The 15149-nt window shown below is 40.3% G+C and overlaps 1 protein-coding gene across 1 annotated transcript in view; it reads right to left on the bottom strand.

The window, feature by feature from the left end:
- ERC2 (ELKS/RAB6-interacting/CAST family member 2) overlaps positions 1 to 15149 on the bottom strand; it is a 932688-nt gene that overhangs the window by 221142 nt on the left and 696397 nt on the right. The window contains exon 15 of the mRNA XM_053930289.1: positions 4467 to 4614. Coding sequence (XP_053786264.1) covers positions 4467 to 4614 — 148 coding nt within the window. The remainder of the gene's footprint in view (positions 1 to 4466; positions 4615 to 15149) is intronic.

Below are 15149 nucleotides of genomic sequence, written 5' to 3'. Positions count from 1 at the left end.
GTTCATGATTTGTTACTTTTCTTTCCCCTAATTATAAACTCCATGAGGAATAAGACTTCATCTATTTTGTCACTGATATATTCCAAAAATACCTAGCATTCTAACACAGTGAAGGCACTCAATGAATAGCTGTGGAATTGAAATCCAACATGGCACTTGGTCTCACTAGGCTACCCCGTCTTCTCATTCTCATGCCCCTGAGCATCTTGGGAGCCACAGGCTGATGCATTGGAACCGGGGTCCTCTGACGACATCCATGAGGGGGCTAATCCATGGCTCACAGCATTGCATTGGGGAGTAGTGTTCAGCCCAGCAAAGAGGAAAGTGTCAGCACTCTGACAGAAGTAGGGTACAGCTCTGCTCTGCCAGGTATGAGTAGTATGATGGCAATTGAGTCATCTGTTCTTTCTGAGCCTTGGTTTGATCAACTGAAAAATGAGGGTGATGCTTTTCTCATTGAGGCGGGTAAAATATCTGTGGTGGTGAACCCCTAGAACCTGGCAGAGGACCTACCACATATAGGTATGCAATATATTGGTTGGTTGATTATGAGGAAAATGTGAGATAATGTTTGTAAACTTATGTATATATAAAGCACCTGGCATAGAGCCTGGCATGTGGGAATCATGCATTCATTCACACAAAAAATATTGATTGAGTGCCTACCATACACTTGGCAAAGTACAATAACCATGGGGATTGTTATATGAGCTACTCATGTCCAGTCACTGGGAATGTCATTGGCAATGGAGAGACCTTCTGCATGAGATGAAACAAGCTCAAAAGGCAGTCTGAAGAGGGTGGCATCTCTCATGACCCTGTCTGCCTCAGCATCCTTGGAGAACATCAGACAGGTGAATACCCAGACCCATAGCCTTCCGCTCCCACTGTCCTGGGTGTCTAAAACAGCCCTAAGTCAGTCACACAGGTAGTAATTGAGGTCTGAGACTTGCTTTCCCAGAGATATTCTCTGTTACTGATGTCTACGTGGGCTGGATGCAGAAACCAAGCAAATTCAATAATAAGCCTGTTCAGTACAGGCTGAGAGCTGAGGTCTAGAATTCCTGGCATGTCTGCTCACTGTTCCCCAAGTGCTTGGATTTGAGCATAGGGAGGACATCTGTCTGCTCTGTCTCCCACAGTTCAATAGCACATTCTCTGAAATGTGTTCAGTGAGTTGTGACTCCCAGGCATGTGAAAAGCAGCAATGATGAAACCAAATTGTCTCTGAGGGTTGGTAGTGATAAAATCAATGATTATTAATCATAGTAGCAATAGCACCTCACATATATTCAGCACCTATCATGTGTTAGCCATATACAAAGTACTTCTATACACATTACATCTTACAACAGCCCATTTAATTACATAGGCTATTAACTCAATTTACAAATGAGAAAACTGAGGTTCAGGGAGGTTTAGTTTCTTACCACGATTGCTCAGCTAACAAGTGCTAGAAGCAAGATTCACCCTAAGCAGTCCAAATCCAGATGGAATCTACAAAATCTATTTCTGGTTGTATGGCAAAGAGTCTCTTCCTGCTTCATGGTGCATCCAGCTGTGAAGCTGGAACAAGGCACCTGACCTCTCTGGACATGGTGCCATGTCCATGTCCAAGCATAAGGCACCATGTCCTTCTCTATAGGAACATCAGTCCTTCAGTTGTGCTGGAGTTCATTAGTTTATGTATGTAAAGCCCTCATACTTATACCTGTCATTGGCACATGGTGAGAGCCAAAAGCAGTAGTAATTATGGATGTGAATAAATAGCCTAAGTATAAAAGCTCTAGGTAGAACCCACTCTTTGTGAATGGTTAGAGAACATTCTTAAATGAGGCTTTGGGCACCTAAACTTTGGGAACCTCACACTTTCTGGAATACCCTTCTGCTTGTCACTCTGAATTCCTTCCTGAACTTGGTGGGGCGTGTGTGGACTCAGATGGGCCACCCAAAACCCAAGCTTTATTGCTTACGAGCTTTGTGTCTTGGGCTGGTTATTCCACATGCTGAGTCTCAGTTATACCCCTGGAAAAGAAAGGTAATCCTGGTACCCATACCCCAGGGCTACTGTGAGGATGGCAGGACCAAATCCTCCGGACACTGGATACACATCCTGGCACAGAGCAAACACTTAATAAAAGAGGGTGCTTCTATAAGCAAATTAAACATTATTCTTAGAATCATTATCATTTACAAGAAGAATAAATAAATTGATGTGCCTTTTCTTGCTCTGTGGTGGATAGGGTATGGGAAAGATTTTCAAACCTAAATCACCAAGGAGCCCATCCTCCTCCTTTGCTGCCTCTTTTTCCACAATAGTCCTCCGGATCCTGCCTTAGCCCAGGCATGAGCCTACTTCTGCATGGCTGGGGTTTCCCAAAGGTGCCCCCATGATACCCAAACCCAAGCCTGTCATGAATGATGAAGGCTTTGTGCAGTTCCCCAGGAGTCAACTGAAGGGCTACACTCAATCCTTCCTGGAATCCAGGAGTGCATTTTCATGACACTGAGAAAGAAAAAAGCAGCTTTAAAAAAATTCCTTATTGGGAAAAGTACAGGGATATATGAGGAGTAAAGTATCTAAGAGACAGAAAGAAAAATATAATCTGTTTGCCTGATAGTAAGGCCTCCAGCAGCCTTGGCTCTGCAGCAATGCCACACCATTTCAGAAGAGCTGGCCCTGTAGGGTGGCCACCAAGTCTGGAACCCTTGGCAAATATATAATAAATGAAAGTATACCACAAATCAAAATATAATGCTATCATTAATGTTCCCAGACTTTATGCCTACCAAGTACTGGAAATCATCATAAGAGGTGAAGGTCAAGATAGGATGTAGCTCTTATTCACCCCCACCCCCATGGCAGGGGCAAGTGTTTCCTTAGCAGCTGACTGACCTGAGACCTTTGGATCATGTATGCATCGTAGCTGGACCCGTGGTACTTGGCCGTAATATCTGGGCTGTAGCAAGCATCACAAGTGCATGGTATATTCGAGCTCAGGGCCTGTTTCCTAGGTCTATAAACCTGTGGGAAAAAGCTACAATGGTTAGGTGTAGGAGGGGAGGGCGCAGGGCGCACAGCAAAGGAATTAGGAGAAATTAAAGAAGTATGCTCATCTTGACTTTCTGTGGCCAAGTGGGTGAAAAACCCAGTGTAGAAGATGCACAGCCCCAAACAAAGAGGTCGGATGGAAGTGGCTCCCACCCTCCGGGGCCAGCACTAGCAAGGCATGCTGCTCTGTGGAATGACCCCAATGTCTGGCAGTGACTGGGACCCTTCCTCTGCAGTAGAAGGAGCCCAGGCATGGTGGTGGTCTCTCTCTTTCAGCAAGGCAGCCCCATGAGAAATGGACTCTGGTTCAAGGCCAAAGGCTGCCTTTTCCTTCCTGAGGAGGGAGGGTTGGCTGGGCTTCCCTTCCACTCACCTTGCACTTGGTGCTTAGCCCAGATCAGCCTAGCAGGCAGCAATCCAGGCCAGGGGGTGAAATCAATGTGGACACACTCCACATGGTACCATGTGGCATTTGGAGAGTTTCAGAGCCACATGTGGCCCGAGCTAAGATATGGCAGCCACCTTGTGAGACCACAGACCATTGAGCCATAATATTTGCTGGCTTTCATAAGAAGCTAGAATCTGAGTGAATATCTTTAACCATTGCTTCCCAAAGCCCCCATGTTGTATAAAGAGCAAAAATAATGTCTGAAGATTTTAGCGTTGATTTTATAACATGCTTTAGGTACAATTATTTATATTTAAGCCACTTCCAGAAAACCCTAGAGAAAGTAAAGAACTTTCTGCACAAATTAGGAATTTGTCCCTCCTTCCTTTTCCCTCAGAAGAAATACTGCGGCCTAATGAGAAGGAAAAAAAAAAAACAGGATAATGGGGTAAAGAGGTGATAAAAAGAATAGTCAACTGAATAATGGCCAGGGAGGTCTCCAAACATAGTCTGGCAGTGCCAGGGCTGAGAGGTGTTCCTCGGCCAAAAGGTCCAGGAGGAAATAGTTGACGTACCAAAGTTGGAAGTATGTAAGAAAGAAATATAAAGAACTGGCTGAGGTTGAGGGGAGTTTTTTATAGGGCCCAAAGAGTGAGCAAGACAGAAGACAATGGAGAGAGGATGTGCCCAGAATTTAATTAGTAGTTTCTAGGATTTAGTCAGAAGTCATACAAAGTCCACGGGAAGGAAGAGAGCTGACAGCTATTTCTGCAGAAATGATGCTAATACGAAAGAAAGGAAAACAGCACTGGTTGCAAACCACACAAGCCCAAGCACATGCACATTCACACAGAAAAGCAGTAAATGGTGTTCCAGTGGCAACTCGGGCAACTTCACGCCTACCTGTTTTTAGCTGTTTGAGCCTGCAGGATGGACATGGGAAAATGAAGAGTAGCTAACTAAACCCAGAGAAAGCACCCAAGGACCGAACCCAGCAAAACACACCTTCCATGCAGGAGGCCCCACCTGCTGCTTTAACTGATGCACCAGTCGGTCTTTCTCCCGTTTCAGGGCCATGACTTCTTCCTGCGTCTTTTTCTTTTTGGTGGCAGACAATTCCAGCAAGGCAATGTTTGCATCTTTTTCACTGATTGCCGCAAGCAGTGCTTCCTGTCTGGTAAAATAAAGATTATTGTGATAATTATTTTAAAGTGAAAAAAATCATCATTTATAATTGAAATGAGCAATGAAGTATTCTCTTAATGGGAAGGAGTTATGGATAATGTTTAAGACAAACTACCTCCTTGACTCTCAGAATGGACAAAGTTGTATGAGTCAGAATCTCTGAGACCCCATACACTGTGCCCTCTAAACGATGCATCTTTCAGTGGCTTCACAGATATATCTGTGTATGAGAAATGGAGGGACTCATTCTGAATATTCACTTCTAACACTTTCATCCATCTACCCATCTGTCCATCCAGTCATTCATCCATATGCCCGTCCATCCTTTCTTCCATTCATTCATCAGTCCATTCACTAATCTTTCCATCCATCCATCCATCCATCCATCCATCCATCCATCCATCCATTTGTCAGGTCAAGTTCTATATTCTCCAAGACAACCCAGAAAACTTGGGCAGCCACTTCAATGTCAAGTTTTTTTTTTTTTTCCTGCAAGATTTCCTTTGGAAGGCAGGAAGAGATACTTACTAGGGTTCCCTTTTTGTTTTCAATGCAATTAGTGATTCTTGTCATTTCCCCCAAAAAACCATTCCTTTTTCAGTATTCCTCCTCTCAGTAATTAGAGCACTACCTACCAAGTAGCCCAAGCCCCAAACTGAAAGTCTTCCTTGATTCCTTTTTTTCCTTCACCCAGAGACAATCAACAACATCAGTAGGTTTTACTCCAAAATACATCTCTTATCTAAACTTATCTACTGTCTAGGAAATGCTTCCCAACCACCAGCATCTACTCACATAGCTCACCCACTGGTCTCCCTGGTATAGAGGCCAAAGTCATCCATAAAAACATTGTAAGTCCAGATTCCACCATCCTGTTGCATGAAAAATCCATTGCATCACTCATTAGACTTCAAATCCAGACCCTTTACTGATGCCTGCAACTCGTTATACAAACTGGCCCTAACCACCTCTGTGAGGTCATCTTTTTTCCATTTCTCCCTCTTCAATCATTAGGCTCCAGCACATTCTGTTCTTGAACTCATTTCTAGTCCTTGAAAATGTTACACTTGTTCTCATCTCATAAGCTTTGTCTCTGTCATTCCCTCTGACTAAAATGGCTTCACCTCATGCAGCTCCTTATCCTTCAGGTCTCAGATCAAAGTAGCCTCCTCAGAAAAGTCATCTCCAGCTGCTCTCCCTGGCAGCCTCGCCATCATTCCCCTTGAACCCAAGCTGCTGGCCTGTCACATTACATTGTTTTCTTTTCCCATAGGACTCTTCACTATTTGAAAGGACCTTAGAGATTTATAATTTTACTCATTTTTTTGTGTGTACCACTAACTTTCCAGCTTGTAGAAGAGCACTGAGTACAGAGAAGGTATCAAAAGTGTTTGTCCAAGGAATACAGAAGTTCACTTTATACTTTTCAAAAGCTTTGAAGAAACCAATATACAATTCTTCCTCTCATTTAAAAAAATACTTACAATGCTTTGATTCCTGATTACTCTGTGATCACTGCTTACTCAGTAAAGTGTTAAAATTGTCTCCTCCCATTTTATAGTCCAATCTTCTGGCAACATCTGTTGCAAATTTTAATCTGGAATTTTCTGGGGCCATTATGAACTAGGAAATGGTTCTCCTGGTGTGTTTCATTTGGCTCTTTCTACTGAGGGAAGTCATATCCCAGCTATTTGTTTCACCTCAGCAATACTCTAAATCACTGAGAAGACCCTACACTCCCAGGAAAGCCTCAATATTGGACTTTTTTTGCACACAAGTCCCAGGACTAAAACCTGGTCGTGATCCTGTTTTGCCTTCCTTTAATCCCTACCACCAGACCAGACCAGACCCTCTCCAGATGTTTGGACATTTTGGTCATTATTTGGATCTCATGTATTTCCCCTTTTAACTGTTGGAATTTATATGGACTTTTCTAGGCCCTGCTAATGCCAGGTAGTAGAAGCTTCCGACTGGGGCTCAGACATGTGAGCAGCAGAAATGTCAGGAAATATCTCCACTTTCCAGAGGAAAACCAATGCAGCCTGGACTACCAAGGCAGCATTAATATCCAGTCTCACAGAGCCTCTCTCTTTCTGGATAACATCTTGAGACAATTGACATACTTGTTGTTTATAGCCAATGCATACTTATGCATAAGGCCAAGCTGAAGAGGCTGCATGGACTTCAAATCAGAGAGAACACACTGATTACAATATTTTACCCCACTCTGTCCCAAATTAAAATGTGCAGATGAAAATTTTCAATGGAAACAACCTAAAAAATCATCATGAGGAAAGTTGGGAGTTGATAGTAAATTATGCTACATCCCTATGATTCACTCTTTATGGCTACATGCAGCCATGTGAAACACTGATGCAAAATGGCTTAATAACATGTGAAAACAGTTATGTTTATCAAAAGACAATTCTCCATGAGTCTTATATTTTGTACACTTCTTATGAGCATAGGCACTACTTTTTTTTTCTCACAATTTTTCAAGGTTGCTTGTATCATAAATAGCCTTGGAAGACAAAGGCAGCGTCTCCTATAGGATTAGGAATAGTCACGCTTACTATCCTGTATAACATTACCTCCTTACTGTCCTGTATAACTTTGCCTCCTTCCAGAGGGCAGGCATGTTCCTGTCCATTATAAAATATTTGGGCTTCCTAAGCTCAGGGTTGCTCTCCTTTAGTGCAACACACTGAAAGTATAGTGATTTACCAGGCCCATCTGCCTAGCCTTTATGGAACTTGGGGAATGAAGAATTGACATGAATATGCTGATGCTGCTGTCTGCACCTTGAGCAATAAAGTCCTTTGTCTCTGACCTAGAAATCCCTGGTCTGCTGCCTGCATCCACGAAACTGAAGCAGGCTAACCTGTTAGTGTGCCACAGGGGAAGTCTCAGACCCGTCACAGTTCTTGACATGCAAATGTATATACAGTAAGATCCCCAAACTTAAAATTATATTCCTAGAAAAAACAAAAACAGGAAGGAAATACATCAAAATGTTAACAGTCGTTATCTCATGGTTGGTAGAATGGATAGGCTAGTTTTTATTTATTTTCTGTATATAATTTTCTGTGTTATTCTTTCCTTGAACAAAGTATCATAAGAATAAACATGAAAAAATTGTAAATGAAGCTTTTCAGTCACCAAATAAACTACAAGAACATGCGTCAAATACTCAGCACATGTGAAATTTGCTAATTTTCTCATCAAGCTATTTATGGTTTCCCTGCCTCTCTCACTCCATATACACAGTAAGTGTCCACACAGTGTCACATATAGATGTCTGGTACAGCTACATCTTCTGCCACTAGGGCAGCTGCAAGCATCTTCTAGCTAGGCTACCTATGCCCACCTTTATATCTCTACGTCCTATGGTCCTTTTTAACACATTTTCCTCTTTCAAGTCAAAATTCAGAATTATAAAACTTTAATAACACTTAAAAGTCATCATCAATCTCAAAAGTGACCCTTGGAAACTCCCTTTTCTCCTGTAATTCTATAATTTAGTCTTTCCAGAATTTAACATGTATTTCTCAATAAATTAATTTCTATCATTTTTCTGTCAGATAATAACATATATCATTCCTAAATCTTTACAGATGTTATCACTAAATACAGCCCCAAATCTAATTACATTTAAATTGTTTTTATAAAAGTACATTTAAAACACTCATTAATATTAATATACATACAAAATATAATTAATTTTGTTTTTCATAATTGTTTCCTCATTGCATTTTTTTGTTTGTTTTTGGCTTATAAATCTATTTTATAAGTACTGGCATTATATAATGATAAAACTCTGAATAAAATTAGTATAAGGAGGGTTATATATATTTTGAAACATAGTGACCACACTTAATAGTGACCACAATTAATGATAATGTCTCCTAAAATACCATGATAGAAATATACATTCCATAACTCCAGTCTATTTAAATCAAAGAGTAATTGGCAGAAGATAATAAAAGTATATAAAACTAGAAAAAAATGAACATTTCACACTTTAGGATCCTTACAAAGATGTCCTATATGTGGTCACTACCTATTTGTATAGGAATGCCAGGGAAAGCAAACTTAGTTCTAGGATGACAGAGTCATAACATTAATTTTTAAAAGCAATAAGCTTTATAATATGAATTTTAAATAACTTTTTTAAAGCTGATACATTTTAACTAATAGTTTTAGTCACTGTGAGCTAATTCTGCAGTTATAGGCTTTCATTATCTCTGCTTTAAAAGTCAAGGTTTTTTGAGGGTGAAGATTTCTGAACTTAAATTTTTACAAAAGATTAACTTCATCTGCTAACCCTGCATCAGATTCTACACCTTCACAATTCCCAGAAGCCAGTTTGCTAACACAGCTACTTACTTAAAGCACCTAATGTTGAATACTTTACTGAAAATACACAGAGGTCTATTTTGAGAAAATGGCAAACATTGTAATAAATTAAGAAACTTAAATTGAACGTTCTTATTTTTTATTTTTCCAACAGGGAATTTTGATTCAGCTCTTCAAATACTGAGAAAACTAAAATATTTACAGTTCTGATGCTTCCTTTATATCTACATCTTTTTTAAAAGGCACAGTGCAAAGAGTGAATAGTGGCGAGACACTTGTATATAAATTGGAAACACCAAGAAAAATCCTCATTATTTTCCCAATCAAGTGAATCACCTTCTAGATTCAAGGCCAGATTTGCATTTCTTCAGAAATTGCTACTGTCCCATCAACCTGAAGAAAGTTTCCATAGGCATGAAATCACTTTCAGCACTTAATCTGCTCTTTGTTTATTCAGAGACAATGCAAAAAGAATGTACGTACTCATCTTTAGATAGTTAGTGGGGTTAAGTATATGCCAAAGGCTTGCAAAATTATCTTTAGAAATTGCAATGCTTCAGTGTACAATTACTAAGGTGATCTGTCTATGCCCAAAATATAACTTAAAATATAAAAAGGAGGCACAAATATTCTAGAAAGGACGACAAGATAATGCAAAGAGAAATAAATGTGTAACAGCCTGCTGAATGCCAAAGTAAGAAAGTGGACCATAGACAGCATTTTATCAAAGTGCAGCCTAAACAAATGCCAAAGGGAATAATTTCTTTAACAAATATGGGCAACAATGGAGTAAAGCAGGGGGTAATTCTGTGCCCTTGTATGCATTTAGTCAGTGTTAACAATGGGTAAAAATATGTGCAAGAACACATTTAATAACCCTAAACTGTCATTCAGTTTGTAGGAGGTAGTCAAGATACAGCTAATAAAACACAAAAAAAATGGTTTTAGCCACACTGAAAAAAATCCTCCATGGAATAAAACAAAAGAGGACTGAAGGGCGTCTCCCACCAAGATAAATGCCTTCTTCTGAGTTTTGCCTGTGACCTTCACAAAGAGAACTCCAGAATCGTCTGATGGTATAATACATCTCTACTTCACTTATCACAGTCAATTTAAAAGGGAGCTTTATAAACATTTCTGTTTCACTCCCTGTTGCTGTCTTTCATTAATGATGACTTGAGCTCTGAGGGAGGTGTCTAAAATTAATTTTCAGAGTTGTAAATGAGGCAGGCCAATTAGAAACTGTTATAAATTGGTTGGAGGAAGAACGACTAACACAGTTTTTTCTTGTGGGATTTTGTTTTCGTTAGCTGACCCATCTTTAGGAACACATTCAATTACAAAAGCAGATGCTTAAAAAAGGCATTCCATTAAGAAATGTTTGGATAATGACATATAAGAGAGAACCTACATTATGTATGGTGCTCAGCCCACAGTCATGTTCTAATCATACTGTAGGGAAAAAAAAATTCCGTTCAATCAACTTTGCCAGTTAATTACTGTTTTCTTTCCCTCATGACCCTGAATCTTCAACCATAAGTTCAGTAGGAGGTGACTTAAGACAGACGGTGACGAAAGATCCTGTTCAAAACAGCCTCTGTCTCACCCCTGGGGTGAGGGTAGGTGAAGGTTTGCTGGGATCAACCCTGGAGAAAGATGCTCATTTGCCTAAATTTCCAAAGCTGTATTTTCAAATTGCATCTTGAGAATGAAAAGGCTTTTGATATCAATTAACACCAACACTACCCATCAGTAGAATGATGTATTGTGTATGCAGAGCAGCCCACGCAGCGAATGAAGTAGCTCGCCTGAGGTGAGGCACACAGGGTGAGATATATTTGAACAGTTATGAGTTTAAGCAAGGACAAAGAACAGACCAGATCTGTAAAGATGAGGCTTTGGCAGCCCAGACTGCTTAATGCGGTTTGTTCTCTGTTGCCCACCTAAAACTGACCTCAGGAAATAGTTTACTCCAATTCTGCAGAATTTTGTCTTTGAAATCTAATAGGACATGACAGGAATTTCTTAACATGGGAGCCACAAAGTGTTGTGGAAAGTCTTAGGTCCATGCACAAGCTTCTACTCCACTACTCACCCAGGGCATTGCTCAGGGATGCAACTGGCCCATCCTTGGGATCCTCTAAGTGCAACTGGACCAGGAAGCTCAAAAAGGCCAGCATACTTCAAGGCACTAACATGCATATGCTGGCACCACTTGGCATTCTGCTATAAAGGAGTATTGGTGAGTGTGGGGACCATATGGAAAAGATCCAGGGCCAGAGGATCATGAGTGCCAGGAAGAGCTCTTGCACCATCCTAAATTGCTTTCTCCAGTCCCATCCCCTTGGAAAATTGATCAAAAGGCAATGAGGGATTAAGGGGACCACTGTCCGGGTCCTGGCAGAGGACATGTGTGAGGTAGAACTTTAACAGTGTGCCATATCCATCAAAAAATTAATTTAAAAAATAGAGAAAGATACCTTAGCCTATTACAATTATTGTTAAACTTATCTACACCAATAAAATATCACTCAAGTCCTTCAGAGAAAAAGGTCCTGGTTTAGTGTTTCAGCTTTGGAGTTGAATATACTTGAATTTGAATCTCTGCAATACCTTTTGTGTATTTTGTGTATACCATCTTTGATCTCTGTTACTTTGACAGAGTTAAAAGATGGTGGAGCAGTAGGTGGAAGCCACACTAACCTCCTCCCAGGACCAATCTGGAATTACAATTAAATTCTGGAGAAATCATCCAGAATGATGAACTGAACAATAGCTTCAGAGAAGCCTTATAACCACAGACAGACAGAAGAAACCACTTCATCACAATGCGATTTGTATGGAATGCAGAGGAGGCACAAGAGGGCAGGCTGGGCTCCCACAGGTGGCAGCTGAAGTGAGGGAGGGGAATTTCAGTGGCCAGGGGCTTCCCCCTGAGAAGTGTGGGGTCTAAACCCCAAGCTGGGCTCCCCAGCGTACAGCACCAGAGCCAGTAAAGGAGCCCAGGTAACATCCAACTGTGAAAAATGGCAGGGTTCCTGCCTGCTAGGGAGAGATGGCTGGAGTCACAGAGAGCCTTTTAAAGAACCAACACATAAAATTTCATTTGTAGCCACTTACTCTGGGCTCCAGCAAAGGATGGGCAGAGTGGACCACAGAAGCTTGAGAAGAGTTTGGGGACAGTGGCTTTGGGGAGACAACTGGAGTAGCAGCCACAAGGATCCAGGTATTGAGTCATCCCCCATACTGCAGGAGCCATCTTGCTCAGGTAAAGCATTCCCCTCCAAGTGGCATCAGCCTGAGGGGAAGCAATAGCCCCGCCCTCAAGTGTTACTCTGCCCCACCCTGTGGGACTTAAGCCTGACAGCTGATTACAGAGTTACTAGATTAAAAACTGAAGGAGAGAGCCACAGGCTGTGGATTGCTGGTAGCCTCCAACAGGCTGCCTAGGGCCAGACTGGGATACCATCTGACATCACCAAGGGCAGATCCAGTAAGAGAAAACAGTGCTAAACACCAGATACTACTAAGAGGAATTCCACCACAGTCTTCTTCATGATTTGCATTATTTTCATTCCTACATAGCTTTTTAATACTCATTTCTTGTCCTTTAAATTTATGCATATTAAATCACTAGTTTTTATATTACAGTTTATTTCAAATCTCAAATTTTGCTCCTCTGTTCTCTTACTCCGTTTACCTTCATATGTCCTATTCTTATTTTCATTTTAAATTTTATTTTCTCTCTTGCTATTTGTTTCCATTTATTTCTCCCCTTTCCAGACAATCAAAACCATTTTTCTTGTCATTATTCATCTCATATTATTTTTCCTGTTCTTAAAATACCCTTGTTCTCTCTTTCCACCTTTATCAATCTTTGCTTGTTGGTTCTTGATAGGGTGGTTGTTGTTGCATGTCTTCAATTTAATCCTAGATCTTCACTATTTTTGTATTTCAAATCTCAAATTTTACCATTCCCTCTCCTACTCCATTTTACCTTCCTCTTGCCCTTTTATTCATTTTAAATTTTAATTTTTCCCTGTCTTAGCCTGGTTTTCATTCCTTTCTCTTGGTATTCCTTCTCCCTCTATCATCTCAAAATCACTTCCCTTTCCTCTAGACATCTCTTAAACTTTTTGTTCTTTCTTTCTTTTCCCCCTCTTATTCCCATCCCACCTATATTAATCTTTGCTTATTGGTTGTTGATAGTGCTATGATGGATCTTCTTCTCCAATTTAGTTCCTATTTTTTTTCTCTCTCTCACTGTATATATATTTTTTTATATTTCTCTTTAAACCTAATACTATATTCTTCCCTCTCTTACTCTATTGAGCCTTCTTCCCTCCCTTTTTTATTTACATTGTAAATTTTACTTTTTCCTCTCACCGCCTTTTCTCTACTCCCTACCCTTATTATGGCTCCTTTTGCTACCCTCTCAAAATCATTTTTCTTTCAGTTAGTCATCTCATATTCATTTTGCCTTTCTTATAATAATCTTAATCTTTTTACACCTTTATTAATACTGGCTCATTTGCTCTTGATAGTGTGATTGTGGATGGGGGTTACTTTGCAGGTGTGGATTTGTTTCCTGGGCTGCTTGGTTTTCTTCTGGAAATACCTGTACAACAGCATACAAGACATAGTGGGCAGAGTGACTCTCAATCAGCCAGCTGGAGGGAAGATCTCACCAAAGAATGACTCAACAACAACCAAAACTCAATCTCAACCAGAGAAAGCACATAAATGGCACCCCAAGAGCATCAAGTTTAAGAGAGCAAGGAGTTTGCAACACTGAATCCCACAGGTCTCCCACCACAGAATTTTGCACCATGAAGAGAGGGAGTCAAATTAGATCAACTAAGAAGCAGAAACAAACAAGAAGAGTAATCTAAAATGGGGAGATAAAGAAACAACCCCCAATTGAAAAGAAAGAAGGAATCCTCAAAAAGCATGCTAAATGAAACAGAGGCAAGCAAACTATCAGACATTGAGTTCAAAATAAAGATTATAAGGATGCTCAATGAGCTCACTGAGAACTACAAAGAACTCCAGAGAAGTGACAAGGAACTTACTGCGAACTACCCCAGCATGAATAAGGACACAGGAACTATCAATAAGATCCAGGAGGAAATGAAGAATACAATTTCTGAACTGAGGAACATAGCAGAAGGAATTAAAAGCAGGCTAGATGAAACAGAGGATCAAATCAGTGAGCTGGGGCACAAGGTAGAAAAAAATTCCCAGACAGAGCAACAAAATGAAAAAAAAAAGCCTCAAAAAGAAAGAAGAGGGTTTCAGGGAGCTGCAAGACAACACAAAACATAATAATATCCATATCATAGGGATACCAGAAGGAGAAAGAGAGGAGCAAGGGATAGAAAATCTGTTTGAAAAAGTAGGGAAAACTCCCCTAACTTGATGAGAGAAAAAGTCACACAAATCCAGGAAGCACAGAAGGTCCCAAACAAGATGAATCCAAAGAGGCCCACTCCAAGACACATCATAATTAAAATGGCAAAATCCAAAGACAAAAAGGGAATCTTAAAGGCAGCAAGGGAGAAACAGCTAGTAATATACAAGGGAACCCTGATAAGGCTATCAGCTAATTTCTTCACAGAAACACTACAAGCCAACAGGGATGGCAAGAAATATTCCAAGTAATGAAAATGAAAGTCCTGGAACCAAGACTACTTTACCTAGCAAGCCTGTCATTTAAATTAAAAGGTGAAATAAGGAGCTCCCCAGGCAAAACAAGGCTAAAAGAATACATCTCCACCAAACCAGCATTACAAGGGATACTAAAGGGACTGCTTTAAGAAGATGAAGAAGACAGAGTGAAAGAGACAGAGAGAGACAGAGAGAGAGAGAGAGGGAGAGAGAGGAACACAGGTATGAAGGGGGAAAATGGCAATGAAAAGGTATCTATCAAAAATAACCTTAAATGTAAATGGATTAAATGCTCCAATCAAAAGATATAGGGCAGCTGAATGGATAAGAAAATATAACCTACATATATGCTGTCTACAAGAGAACAACCTCAGAACAAAATATCTACACAGACTGAAAGTGAAGGGTTGAAAAAAACTATTCCAAGCAAATGGACATGAAAAAAAAAAATCTGAGGTAGCAATAATTTCATCAAACAAAACAGATTTCACAATAAGGCCA

Source organism: Desmodus rotundus, chromosome 8 (genome assembly GCF_022682495.2).
Source record: "Desmodus rotundus isolate HL8 chromosome 8, HLdesRot8A.1, whole genome shotgun sequence".
Lineage (NCBI taxonomy): Eukaryota > Metazoa > Chordata > Mammalia > Chiroptera > Phyllostomidae > Desmodus > Desmodus rotundus.
The sequence above is the reverse complement of the archived record's forward strand: the minus strand, read 5'-3'. Positions and strand labels throughout refer to the sequence as shown.